This window comes from Stenella coeruleoalba, assembly GCF_951394435.1.
Source record: "Stenella coeruleoalba genome assembly, chromosome: 2".
Classification (NCBI taxonomy): Eukaryota; Metazoa; Chordata; class Mammalia; order Artiodactyla; family Delphinidae; genus Stenella; species Stenella coeruleoalba.
In genome coordinates, this window is record NC_137147.1 from 14946973 (window position 1) to 14960154 (window position 13182).

The 13182-nt window shown below is 37.6% G+C and overlaps 1 protein-coding gene across 1 annotated transcript in view; it reads right to left on the reverse strand.

The window, feature by feature from the left end:
* SPATA7 (spermatogenesis associated 7) overlaps window positions 1-12576 on the reverse strand; it is a 34854-nt gene extending 22278 nt beyond the window's left edge. The window contains exons 1-4 of the mRNA XM_079905860.1: window positions 12406-12576; window positions 7941-8015; window positions 5953-6048; window positions 2459-2506 (exon numbers count right to left, since the gene is read on the reverse strand). Of these exons, the coding sequence (XP_079761986.1) occupies window positions 2459-2506; window positions 5953-6048; window positions 7941-8015; window positions 12406-12424 (238 nt within the window). The 5' untranslated portion in view covers window positions 12425-12576. The remainder of the gene's footprint in view (window positions 1-2458; window positions 2507-5952; window positions 6049-7940; window positions 8016-12405) is intronic.
* Between the last annotated feature and the right edge of the window lie 606 nt (window positions 12577-13182).

Consider the following 13182-nt stretch of genomic DNA (forward strand, 5'->3'; position numbering starts at 1 on the left):
TTCAAAGATATGAGAACCTACATGAAGGCTTGTTGCAAACATAAAGGTCACAGAAGAGAGAGAATACAAAGTGCCAAGCACAGGGCCTGATAAAGACACTATGCTCACTGGTGGCAACTGGCTCAGCTTAAGTCCCATCTGTTCCTATCTGTTCCACTACGAAAATGTACAATCAGAGATAGGTACGACCAATCCCGTTGTCTGTGATCTTTCCCAGATTGCGCATAAGGGGCATTCTCCTATCTATGCTCTCATTCATTTATCACTTAGCATGCACTACTTGAAGCTGTCATTTATTTTTTAATGCAGAAGTTCTCTCTCAAACTGTAAATAACAATTAAGTTCAAACAGCAGCTTAAGAAAATACTAAACTTAAAGTTTATAATATTTGATATTTATATAATTACAATAAGACAAGCACAGGCTGTGATATCCGTGCTCTTTGGCTATTTTAAAGTATGCATTTCTTGATTGGACTCAAAGGCCTCAAAAGGTCTTAAATGGTATCTTTCAGAACATTTTAAAATAGGAATTTCAAATTTTGTGGTCTGATTATTTCCTTAGTAAAGATTTCTAAAAATAGAAATATTTTTCTATGTACATACCATATGTATGTACATACAAAGGGGAGATATATCATGATTCTATAATAATATATGTCAATAGCTTTTCAGATACAAATAACTACCATGTTTATCAGTTAGCTATTAGGATACAAATAGTAGATAATATTTATCTGAAGGAAAGTGCCAGTTATGGTATTTTTAATGAATAATTCAGTAATTTAAAAAATTTATTTATTTTATTTATTTACTTTTGGCTGCGTTGGGTCTTCGTTGCTGCATGCATGCTTTCTCTAGTTGTGGTGAGCGGGGGCTACTCTTCATGGCGGTGTGCAGGTTTCTCACTGCAGTGACTTCTCTTGTTGCGGAGCATGGGATCTAGGCACGCAGGCTTCAGTAGTTGTGGCCTGTGGGCTCTAGAGCGCAGGCTCAGTAGTTGTGGTGCACAGGCTTAGTTGCTCGGTGGCATGTGGGATCCTCCCGGACCAGGGATCGAACCCGTGTCCTCTGCATTGGCAGGCGGATTCTCAACCGCTGCGCCACCAGGGAAGTCCCTAATTCAGTAATCTTAACAAGCTGAGGGCAGTGAGAATCACAGAATTCTAGAACTTAAACCTTGCCAAGCTTTTCAGTACTATCCGAATTTTTATATACAGGAAAAATGAAACCCAGAGTAGTTAAATTACTTATCCAAAGCTACACAGTGATTTACTGGCAGAGCCTGGGCTCAACTGTAAGTTCTTATACTGAGAAATACAATACAAGCTTCTTTTATGGATGATTTTTAAAAGTTAGAAAATGCTTCCTCAAAATGCAGCATGTCAATACCCATTAGGAGGGTTACTATCAAAAAAAACAGAGAACAAGTGTTGGGGAGGACGTGGAGAAACTGGAACCCTCAAATTGGAAATTGGGAATATAAGATTAAAAGCAGATTTACCATATGGTCCAGAAATTCCATTTCTGGGTATATACACAGAAAAACTGAAAGCAAGGTCTCAAACAAATATTCGTACATCCATGTCTATAGAAGAATTATTCACAATTGCCAAAAGGTGGAAACAACCCAACTGTTCATTGACTTATGAACATATAAACAAAATATGGTAGTACATACAATGGAATATTAGTCAGCCTTAAAAAGCAAGAAGATTTCTGACACATTACAACATGGATGAGCCTTAAGGACACTGTGCAAGTGAAATAAGTCAATCACAAAAAGAAAAACACTGGATAATTCCACTTAAATGAGTTACCTAGGGAACTAGGTAACATTGAGACAGAATATAGAACGATGGTTGCAGGGTGAATGGGGAGTTACTCTTTAATGGGTGTGAAGTTTCAGTTTTGCAAGATGAAAAGAATTCTGAAAATGGATAGTGGTTATAGTTGTACCACAATATGAATGTACTTAATGACACTGAATTGTAGACTTAAAAATGGTTAAGATGGGGTCTTCCCTGGTGGCACAGTGGTTGAGAATCTGCCTGTCAATGCAGGGGACACGGGTTCGAGCTCTGGTCTGGCAAGATCCCACATGCCGTGGAGCTACTAAGCCCGTGCGCCACAACTACTGAGCCTGCGCTCTAGAGCCCGTGAGCCACAACTACTGAGCCCATGTGCCACAACTACTGAAGCCTGCGCACCTAGAGCCCATGCTCCACAACAAGAGAAGCCACCTTAATGAGAGGCCTGTGCACCACAACGAAGAGTAGCCCCCGCTCGCTGCAACTAAAACGAAAGCCCATGCACAGCAACAAAGACCTAATGCAGCCAAAAATGAATAAATTTATTAAAAAAATAAAGTTAAAAAAATGGTTAAGATGGTAAATTTTAGGTCATGTGTAGTTTACCATAATTTTTTTTTTAAAGGCAATATGTTAAAAATTACTTACATTTGATGCTGGCACTCATGCTTAGTGGAACTGAGCAGTCTACTGCAGCTGAAAGAAAGATCAGTTGTTTAATATTATTCTTAATTTTTATAAATGACAATAAATATCAAATGCGAAAATCACAAAAAGTTCCAGAACTTGCACTTCCTTGTTTTGATTTTTATTCTACTTATAGAGATGAAAAATACCTTTGATAAAAAATATACTGGTTGGGATTAACAGCTCATTAGATACTGCAGAAGGAAATATTAGTGAACTTGAAAACACAGCAATATAAATATTCAAAATGAAACAGAGTAAAGACTGGAAAACAAATGTGCAGAGCATCACTGACTTAACCTACCTGTATCACTCACTTAACATACTTGTAACTGGAGTCCCAAAACAAGCTTGAGAAAATAAAAGAGCAGAATTGGAGCACCTACATTATCTAATTTCAAGACTTACTGTAATGCTATAGTGATGACGGCAGTGTGGTATTCTAATAGACAAACAGATCAACAGAACTGAAGAGTAAGTCCAGAAACAGACTCTTGCATATGGTCAATTGTCTTTTAAAAAGTGCCAAGGCAGTTCCATAAGGAAAGGACAATCTCTTCAACAGATCGTACTTCAATATTTAGATATCCATAGGCAAAAAAGTGATCCTTATATCATACCTTATAAGAAAACTAACCCAAAATGGATTATAAACTGAAATGTAGGAGCTAAAACTTATACTTCTAGAAGAAAACACACAAGAAAATCTTAATGACCTAAGATTAGGCAAAGATTTCTTAAACAGGATATGAAAAGCATAAACTATTAAAAATTTGAAAAGCTGGACTTGATTTCACATAGAACAAAATATTTTTCTTTAGATTTTTTAATCATTTAAAATATAAACTTCAGAAAACATGAACCAAAATTTAAAAACTTTAGCTCTTCTAATGATAAAATTAAAAAATAAAAGACACTGGTGAAAAACTGGTGGAATTCAAATAAGGTCTGTATTTAATAATATTGTGTCAATATTAATTTCCTGGTTTTAATAATTGTATTATAGCTTTGGAAGATTTTGACATCAGGAAAAGCTGGGTGAAGGGTTTCTTTGACATTCTGTACTATTTTTGCAACTTTTCTGTAAGCCTAAAGTTATTTCATAATAAAAACTTCAGAAAATGAAAAGACAAGTCACAGACTGGGAGAAAATATTTGCAAAATATGTATATGACATAGGACCCATATTCATATAAAGAGAACTCTCAAAACTTAATACTAAGAAGACAATCCATTTTTTAAAAATGGGCAAAAAATTTAAATAGATATTTCACCAAAGAAGATATACAGATGGCAAATAAGCATAAGAAAAGTTGCTCAATGAAAAGGGAACGCCTGTGCACTGCTGGTGGTACAATCACTATGGAAAACAGTATGAAGGTTCCTCAAAAAATTAAAAATAGAACTACTATATGATTCAGTAATTCCATTTCTGGGAATTTACCTGAAGGAAATAAAAACAGTAATTAAAAAGCTATATGCACTCCAATGTTCACCACAGCATTATCCACAACAGCCAAGATATGGGAGCAAGCTAAGTGACTATTGATAGATGAATGAATAAAGAAGATGTGGTGTACATATATGATGGAATATTACTCAGCCATAAAAAATGAAGTCTTGTCTTTTGCTATAACATGAATGGATCTAGAGGGTATTATGAGAAGTGAAATAAGTCAGACAAAAAAGACAAATACTGTATGATCTCACTTATATGTGGAATCCGAAAAACAAAACGAACAAACAAAATGAAAAGACTCAGATACAAAGAGTAAATGAGTGGTTGCCAGAAAGGAGGGAGCTGGGAATGGGGGGCAAAATAGGTGAAGGGGATTAAGAGGTACAAGCCTCCCTTTATACAATAAATAAGCCACGGATAAGTACTACATAGCATAAGGAATAGGGTCAATAATATTGCAATTAACTTTTTATGGGGACAGGTGGTTAGTAGACTTGGTGATCATTTCATAATGTATGCAAATGTCAAATCACTATGTAGTACACCTGAAACGTAATATTGTATGTCAACTATATTTCAATTAAAAAAAGGGAAAAAAAAGTTGCTCAACATCATTAGACATTAGGGAAATAGAAACTAAAACCCTATGAGATACCATTACATATCCACTAGGACTGCCAATAGGAAGTGTTGATGAGGATGTGGAAGTGATGGAAATGAAAAATGTCACTCTGGAAAACAGTCTGGCAGTTTCTTATAAAGTTAAACATACACTTTACCATATTACGCCACCATTCCACTCCTAGCAAATAAATTTATCCAAGTGAAATGGAAACATACATTCAAAGATTCTATGTGAATGTGTACAGCAGCTTTATTCCTAATTGCCAAAAGTGAGTCAATACAATCCAGATGTCCACCAACTGATGAAGTGATAAACTAATTGTGGTATATTCATTAAATGGAATACTGCTTAGCAATAACAAGGAAGAAATACTGAACATGGATTAGTTTCAAAAGTGTTAACTAATTGAGATAAGCCAGACCCAAAACGATACATATTGTATAATTCCATTTATATGAAATTCTAGAAGAGGCAAAACTATAGTGAGAGAAAGGAGATCAGTGGTTGCCAGGAACTGGAGGGAAGAGAGTGATTGCAAAGGACCAGGGAGAACCTTTTGGGACGATGAAAATGTTCTATACCAGGAGTCAGTGAACATTCTCCGTAAAGGAACAGAGAGCTAATTCTACAGGCTTTGCAGGGTGATATAGCCTCTGTCACAACTAGTCAACTCTGCCTTTTAGTGTAAAAGCCACCAGACGATGTGTAAAAGAATGAATGTGACTGTGTTTATTTATGGACGACAGAATTTCAATTTTATGTAACGTTCACATGTTACAAAATATTATTCTTCTGATTTTTTTCAACCATTTAAAAATATAAATAGCACTCTTAGTTCAGGAGCTGTACAAAAACAGGTGGCAGGATGACTTGGCCTGCAAGCTGTAGTTAGCCCATCCTTCTTTTATAGCATGACTGTAGTGGTGATCATAAAAATGTATATATTTTTCAAAAATTTCAACTGTACACTTAAAATTAGTTCATTTTATTATATTTAAGTTACACCTCAATAAAGCTGACAAAAAGAAAAAAATTGTAGTTACCATCTTCTCTGTGTAGCTTCTTCAAATTTGAAAACAGAAGAGAAGATCATAAACTTTTGTTATATTAAGATCAGCATCTAATCGCAAAAATATATTAGGAATAACAGGTAAAATGAAACAACATAGATATTACATTCAAATACAGTTAATAAAAATGGCATTTTGAATTTGCTAGGTATATAGAGTCTGTGGTTGGTATCTTACTACACCAAACACAAACCCATGGGTATATAATGTATTCATTTTTGCTACAGATTTACACTAATTAGAAGTGAAGCTGAGAAGGGTTTAAATTGGGTACAGAAAGTTAACATTTGCACGTTTTTACCTTTGGCTGAAAGGATTTTATTATAGTGAACAGCCATGTGATTCTTGACCAGTTGGAGGGTACTTAGTCTGAGAGAGGAGGAGTCAGTGCAAAAAGCTAAAAATTAAAACATATTTAATCGTTATATATTTAAAATATAAAAGTCATCATGAGAAAAACAAGTTACTGATTATTAAGCTCCTTTTTATAAAATGTTCTGAAGTTTAACCATGGAGATACTGACATCATATCTGTGATGCTGAATATGTCCTAGCTGTCACCTTGCACTGATAACGAGCTATTCACTACTTTGCGTTCAAACCTTTCTAGGAATAAGTTTTACAAGCCTGAGAGTTTTGGGAAGAGACTGAGAAATATAATCTACCATTACATTTGCAAAACTATTTCTTATCGACAGCTCTCAATCTCATAACTAAAAACGTTTAGCTGCTTGCCTGATGATAAAATAATGTTACCATTGTTAACACTTGAATACATGGAGTCTGGGAAATCAAACAAATCCCAAACTCCGAAACTCTAGGCAAAGATTCTATTCTGAGATGCAAACTTCTAATTTTACATCTGAAAACAAGACCTACAAATCTGTTTACTGCATTCTTTTTGAAGTATTAGGACTATCTTAAGGCAAGTATAATTACAAAGAAATTGGATGACATTAAACTTCTTGACCTCCTCTAAACTGTTAAAAGAAATCTTAAAATTAAGCATGTATATATTAGTTTAAATGTATAAAATGTAAATGTAGGCATAACTTTTTTAAATATTAAAAAGTTTTTGAGAATACATGCATGTGGTTAAAAATTATAGCTAAAATGGCATAGAGACATTGAAAAAGAAGTGAATTTCCTGCCCTGACCCCTAGGGCAGAATTTCCTTCCAAGGAAATTCTATGCATAATAAAAGTATATACAATAATGATAATCTTGACACTAATACTACAACTACTACTAAAAACATTTATTGAATAGGTACCATGCATATATTGCTCTAAGCTCTTTACCTGTAAAAACTCATTTAGTCATTATTATCACCATTTAATAGACGTGCAAACTGAGGCAGAGAGATGTGAGTAAGGTCTTCAAGGTCACACAGCTGATAAAGGATGCAGTTTAGATGTGAACCAAGGCAACCTCATACTTACAATCACTATTCCTATACCAGCTCTGCACATATATTCTTTAAAAAAAAGTTAGTATACGACGTATTGTTCTTTATCCTGCTTTTCTATGTATGTATCTTTTAAAACTAGTTCAAAATTTTTATTTAAAAATTGATTTTCAAAGTTTACGATTCTGGCTCTATGTGTATATATGCTTTATTACAAAGAAATAAATGAAGTAACAGAAAATGATTCTTCTTTCACATTTGGAGGATCAGTATAAAGGATTTTTCATGTAAGTAAGGAAAGAAAGACTTTCAATTAGTATTTTGCCTAAAAACCCAGGCTAAAACATTTTAAGCTATAATTATAAAAATACTTTAAATGTACATTAAAATTTACTTTAAAGGCTTTAAAATGTGAAAGCATCTACAGAATACAGATTCCGCTTTCATAGAATCTAGAAGTCCAATTGGATAAAGAGGCCCAGTTGGATAAGTGTTTGCTCCTGATACAAAATGCATTTTTCAAGGGCTCTTTTCCTCTGCACAGCTTTTCCTTTTCAGTGCTGTGTCTTTAACAATCTGCTAATCACCATTTTAACACGGAAGGCATGCCTTCAGCCAGGGTAGTTGGCCAGCAAAGAGAAGAGCTGGGCTGGAGCTGCAGCAGGGAGCACAAGGTAGCAAGGTCCACATCCAGGGCGTGATGGGCTCCTAAATTCTCTAACCTCAAGAATTCCTATAATATGTAATTATAATTGATAATATGAAGTTCAAATATTGATTAAATGAAGTATTTTTTCATCATGTTACATAATTTACAAATAAAGGAAACACACGTGGTCAATCTTTTAACAATCTTTTACCATTTTAAGTACCTCACTTACCATTACTTTTGGTGCTCAAGTGTCCTTTAAATAGGCAGGGTGGACCATATCTGGGAAGGACAGAGGTTGCTCTGACTTTTAACAAAAAAACATGAATTAGGATAAATGAAACACAACTTTCACAAAGACACTACTGAACACATAAAAAATAATAAACTTATCTTTACCAAAATTGTTTAAAATTTTATTCAATCATATTACTAACCAGCAATGATATATCACACAAAAATTCGGCGGCCATAGATAAAAGGCTTTCTCTTTTAAGAAAATAAGTAATTTTCACAACAGTTGTGCCTTGAGGCTTAAGTTTCACTGGATAAAATGATAAACACATTAATTATGTTATTTGATATATACTGACTTTATTCAGTAAATCACTGACCTACTGGTTTTTAAATGATTTTGAGACAGAACACAACTAGATTTTCAGTTGATACATATGATTAACTATTTCAGTTAATCATAGGCTGGTCTGTCCTTAAAAATAACTTTAAGTAATCCTCTCACAAAGTAATTTGGTAAATTATAAATTATACAGTATAATATTATTATATATAAGTATATAAAAATGTCAGAATCAGAACTTAATGATTAAAGGTGTCTTAAGGTTCATCTAGTCCAACCCACTTACCCTCTTGGTTGGATTCTATCTAAACATCTTATATTCATAAATTTATTTATTTATTCATTCATTCATTCATTTATTCATGGCTGTGTTGAGTCTTCATTGCTGCCCATGGGCTTTCTCTAGTTGCAGCGAGTGGGGGCTACTCTTTGTTGCAGTGCGTGGGCTTCTCACTGCGGTGGCTTCTCTTGTTGCGGAGAACGGACTCTAGGCACCCGGGCTTCAGTAGTTGTGGCATGTGGCCTCAGCAGTTGTGGCTCGTGGGCTCTAGAGCGCAGGCTAAGTAGTTGAAGCCCATGGGGTTAGCTGCTCTGCAGCATGTGGGATCTTCCCCAACCAGGGCTCGAACCCGTGTCCCCTGCAATGGCAGGTGGATTCTTAACCACTGAGCCACCAGGGAAGTCCCTAAACATCTTATATTTAAAAGCACCTCTAGTGATGGAAAACTCACTCTGTCCCCTAAAGTCAGTGTCTCATGTTTCAGACCAGATAGGCTGTCAGAAAATTATATATATACTTTATCACAAAATAACTTCTCTCCCGAAAAAGTGATTGTGTTTTGAGGGGTAACCTCCAAGATAGGAAGGCTGAGTTACAGAGTTTAATGGAATTTAACGTGCAAAATATAGTGTATCCCAAGACATGTTTTAAGTGGGTAAAATGGCCAGTCTGCTATCAGGTGAACTTTTATAAGCTATAAAGGTGTGGGGAAGACACAAAGTCTGGAAGAAATATGATGTTTGAAAATAGAAAAAGAGTTATCGAGATAGTAGAACTAAAGTCTAGGATCAGAGAACAAAGCCTGCCAGAACAGACTAAAACAAAAAACAATCTGAGATCAGAATACCCAAGAAGCTCCTTCTACATCATAGGCCAGAGAGCCAGAAGGAAAACTATTAACTTATTTAGGACAAGAGAAGCCAAGGTGATACCACTTGAGCTGGTAATGAAGACAGTCATGAAATTAGCATAGTTTTTGCCCAGAGAGAGAGACTAAACATAAAAAGAGCAAACTAACCAACAAACTCTCAAGCAAACCTTATTTCTCCAGAGGGAAAAAAGTGTTGACTTTTTGCCTGCCCAGAATCCAATGCCCCTTTATCTGGAAATAGGACCTCAACCTGCTTGGGGAACCACTCCTCCCCTCTCTTAGCCCAGCTGGTTCAAGTGGAGCCCACTGCTCAGAGGTGGGCATATCACCCCAAACTGGCCAGCAATGATGACTGAATCAGGAATGACTATGTGACCCAAGTCCAGCCAATGAGACATAATCATGGGACTTTTACTGGAACTCTTAGGAAATTCCTAGAACATAAATAAGTGTGGCACTACTGGTGGCCATCTTGCACAACACAATGGGAACCTGTCTGAGAACGAAGCCTACACAGAGGGAAGTGTAACCAAGACCAAATGAGATCCCTGGTAACATCGTCTGAGTATCGGGATCTAACCATGTTTGAAGCTCTACCCTCCCTAGCCTATTCGTACATGAACTCAAAAAGTCGTATTTTAGCTTAAGCCATCTTGAGTTGGGCTTCTTCACCTGTAGTCAAATGCTAACTTACTGAATACCGCTAACTGTGCCTGGCACTGTTCTAAGCACTTTGTAGAAACAAATTCACTTAATCCTTACAACAATCCTATGAGGGGTACTATCATTATCCCCACTTTATAGATGAAGCACAAAGAGGTACGCATGTAACTTCCCCAAGATTACACAACTACTATGTGACAGATTTCGGGTCTGAACCTAGGCAGTCTGGCTTCTGAGTCAACCATTACACTATCTTGATCAATATAAATTGCTTAGGGCTCAAACCATGCTCCAAGCTACTATATCAAGTGAAACAGGCTAAGAAGTATGTAGTTTATTCCCTGTATGCAGTTTATTCCCTCCAAATTCCTTTCTAATATATGTGTGTTTCCCTTCAGTTCACAGAAAAAGAAAAAGCAGGTATATCTAGAGAAGTTAGAAAGCACAATGTCAGAGAGAATAAATGACAAAAGATAAATTATAACGTTCGATGTCTTAATATTTTGTGCTCTTGAAAGCATCAAAGGTAACCTCTTAATGAAATCAAAGAAATTTAGAAAGTGCAATACTTTCAGTTAAAATTAAGTATTTTAGCTCTGGCTAAAATTACTTATGGTTTCCTATTAATAATTATGGTATAGGAGAACTGACTACCCTAGATCTCTGTTGAATATTACATTTTGTTTAAAAACTCAAAATAAAAAACAACGTTTGATACTATATATTATATAATGTCCTAAAAATGAAGCTAATTAAATTGGGTAAGTTATAAAAATAGAAACCTTTTTACATTTTGACATGAGCCTGACTTTAAAAATAATTTAATTAATAAATACTGACACTAAGTCTTACTAAGTCTATTATATTCTAAATTTTACATATATCCTTTCCCATGCTCCCACTTCTACCATGGGATAGTTAAGTAAAACAATGGCTCTCGGATTTCACATTCATCACACCTGCGTTCAAAGCCTGTTGTGCCACTTAACTGTGACCTTGGCAAGTTACTTATGATCTTTTAGTTTCTTCACTGTAAAATGAGAATACCTATGTACAAGATGTTCTGTGGATTGAAAAACGTTAACTTGGGAATAGTTTCTGGTACACAGCAAGAGTAATGTTAGCCTATGTGGTAAAACTTCTGAAAACCATTAACAGCACTTTCGTTTGCTTTTTCTGGAACTTAGGTGGCAAGGTGTCAGAGTATACCGTTTGGTGATCAATGAATAGTTATCTCCTACATTTAGAACAGCACTTATTTTGATCAATGATTACATAATAGAGGTGCACTTGTATTCAAAGCAAGACTTGTTGCAAGGAACCATCCAGCAGCTTGGTTTAAAGGTACAGTTTAAAATAGATAAGAACACTGAATTGGGAGAAGAGGTCTGAAGACTGCCTTATCTGCCTCGCTCAGAAAGTGCGAAGATGCATATTATTTGGACTGGGCTGACTCCTAGAAATTTAAAGTTATATGGCTCAAATTGTTCCACAGTGATGTACATTTTAACCCAGAGTATTCAGTCAAGGGCAGGTATACATAGTGAGCATGGATTAGTCCTTTGCTCCTAAAACTGTAGCCAGCAATGCTGCATCATTTGGAAGCTTATTAGAAATGTAAAATCTCAGCCCCGCCCCCCCCCCCCCCCCGCATCAGACTTACTGAATCATAACCAGCATTTTAACAAGATTCCTAGGTGATTCCTATTCGCACTAAAGTTAGAGAATCCCTGGGTTACTCAATGGTGTTTTTTTTCGGGGGGGCGGGGACGGGGTTACTGTATGAAGGATTTTGTATTTACTGAGTACTTACAATGTGCCAGGAGCTTTGTATGTATTATCCGCATTTAATCCTCAAGATTAAATGGGTGTTTTTACCCATTTAATGTAAAAAAAAATCCATGGGTGTTTTTACCACCACCCATGGTTCGAGATGAGGAAACTGAGGCTCACCCCTCGGGAGTGCAGCGGGGCTTAATTTTGGGCCCAGGGAGGTCTGACTCCAAAGACCACATTTGGTTCCTCTGCCTCCGACCCCGAATTCAGGGGACAGGGCCTCCTGGAGTCAGGGCAACAAATTCTGAGCAAGAAGTGGATCTGTGAATCCCGCAAGCAGGGCTTCATCCCGGGCGAGAGGCCTGGGCAGCTCGGGGCAACACTCGGGTCAACACCGGCGACTAACCAGGGGTCGGGGAGCGCCCAGCGCGCGGCCTCGTCCCGCGCGGCCCGTTACCCGGACCCCAGACCCGAGGGTCGGAGAGCGGGTCGACGCGAGATGGCGGTCGCCCGCGACAGCTGCCCTTTACCTCTCCGGCTGCCATCCATGCTTAGATCCTCTTGCAGCCGCCGTGGGGACACGCTGGGTCCCCTTTGGTCCTTCCCGGGGCCGCGCCGGCCCCCGCAGCAGACGTTTGGCGAGAAAGAAGCCGCGGGCGGCGGCAGGAGCTGAAGACTGACGCAAAGCAGGTTGCTAAGTGCAGGCTCCAAAGCGCCGGGATTGTGACGTCACGGCGCAGGGACGTGCGCTCCCGCGGCCCCGCAGCCCCGCCCCCCGCCGCAGAGGACGCTAGGGTGGACGGACTGGGCGGGGAAAGAGCCCCAAGCGCCAGTCTGTTGCTCTGGATCTCTGCTAGTAGTCTACGGAGCGGCCGCCAGTCAGGAGTCGAGCCACCAGCGCCTGGCACGTCTCATCCCTTCGGGAAGAGAGGGAAGAGATGGTAGTCTCATCTGGCGTCCATGTCCCTTGGGTCCAGGAAGGAAGTCAAACGCAATTGTTGGTTGAGGTCAGGGTAACATTTAACCAGCTCCAAATAATTAAATTTCCAAGCAGTACGTGAACATTTGGATTAGTGAAAATCCTGGGGATGAAAAACATCTACATATTTATATCTTAATTCTTAACCCCAGTAATCAGTTTGCATTTCCTTTCTGCTTACTGAGCTTCCTCCATCCTCTTCCACCACCCCCCTCCGCCTTTTTTATCTTAAGGCGCCAATGTGTTTTCCTTTATGATGGAAGAGAGTTGCAACATGAACAAGGCATTGATTTATCCGTGACTTTGAACAATTTGTTTAATTTTGAAG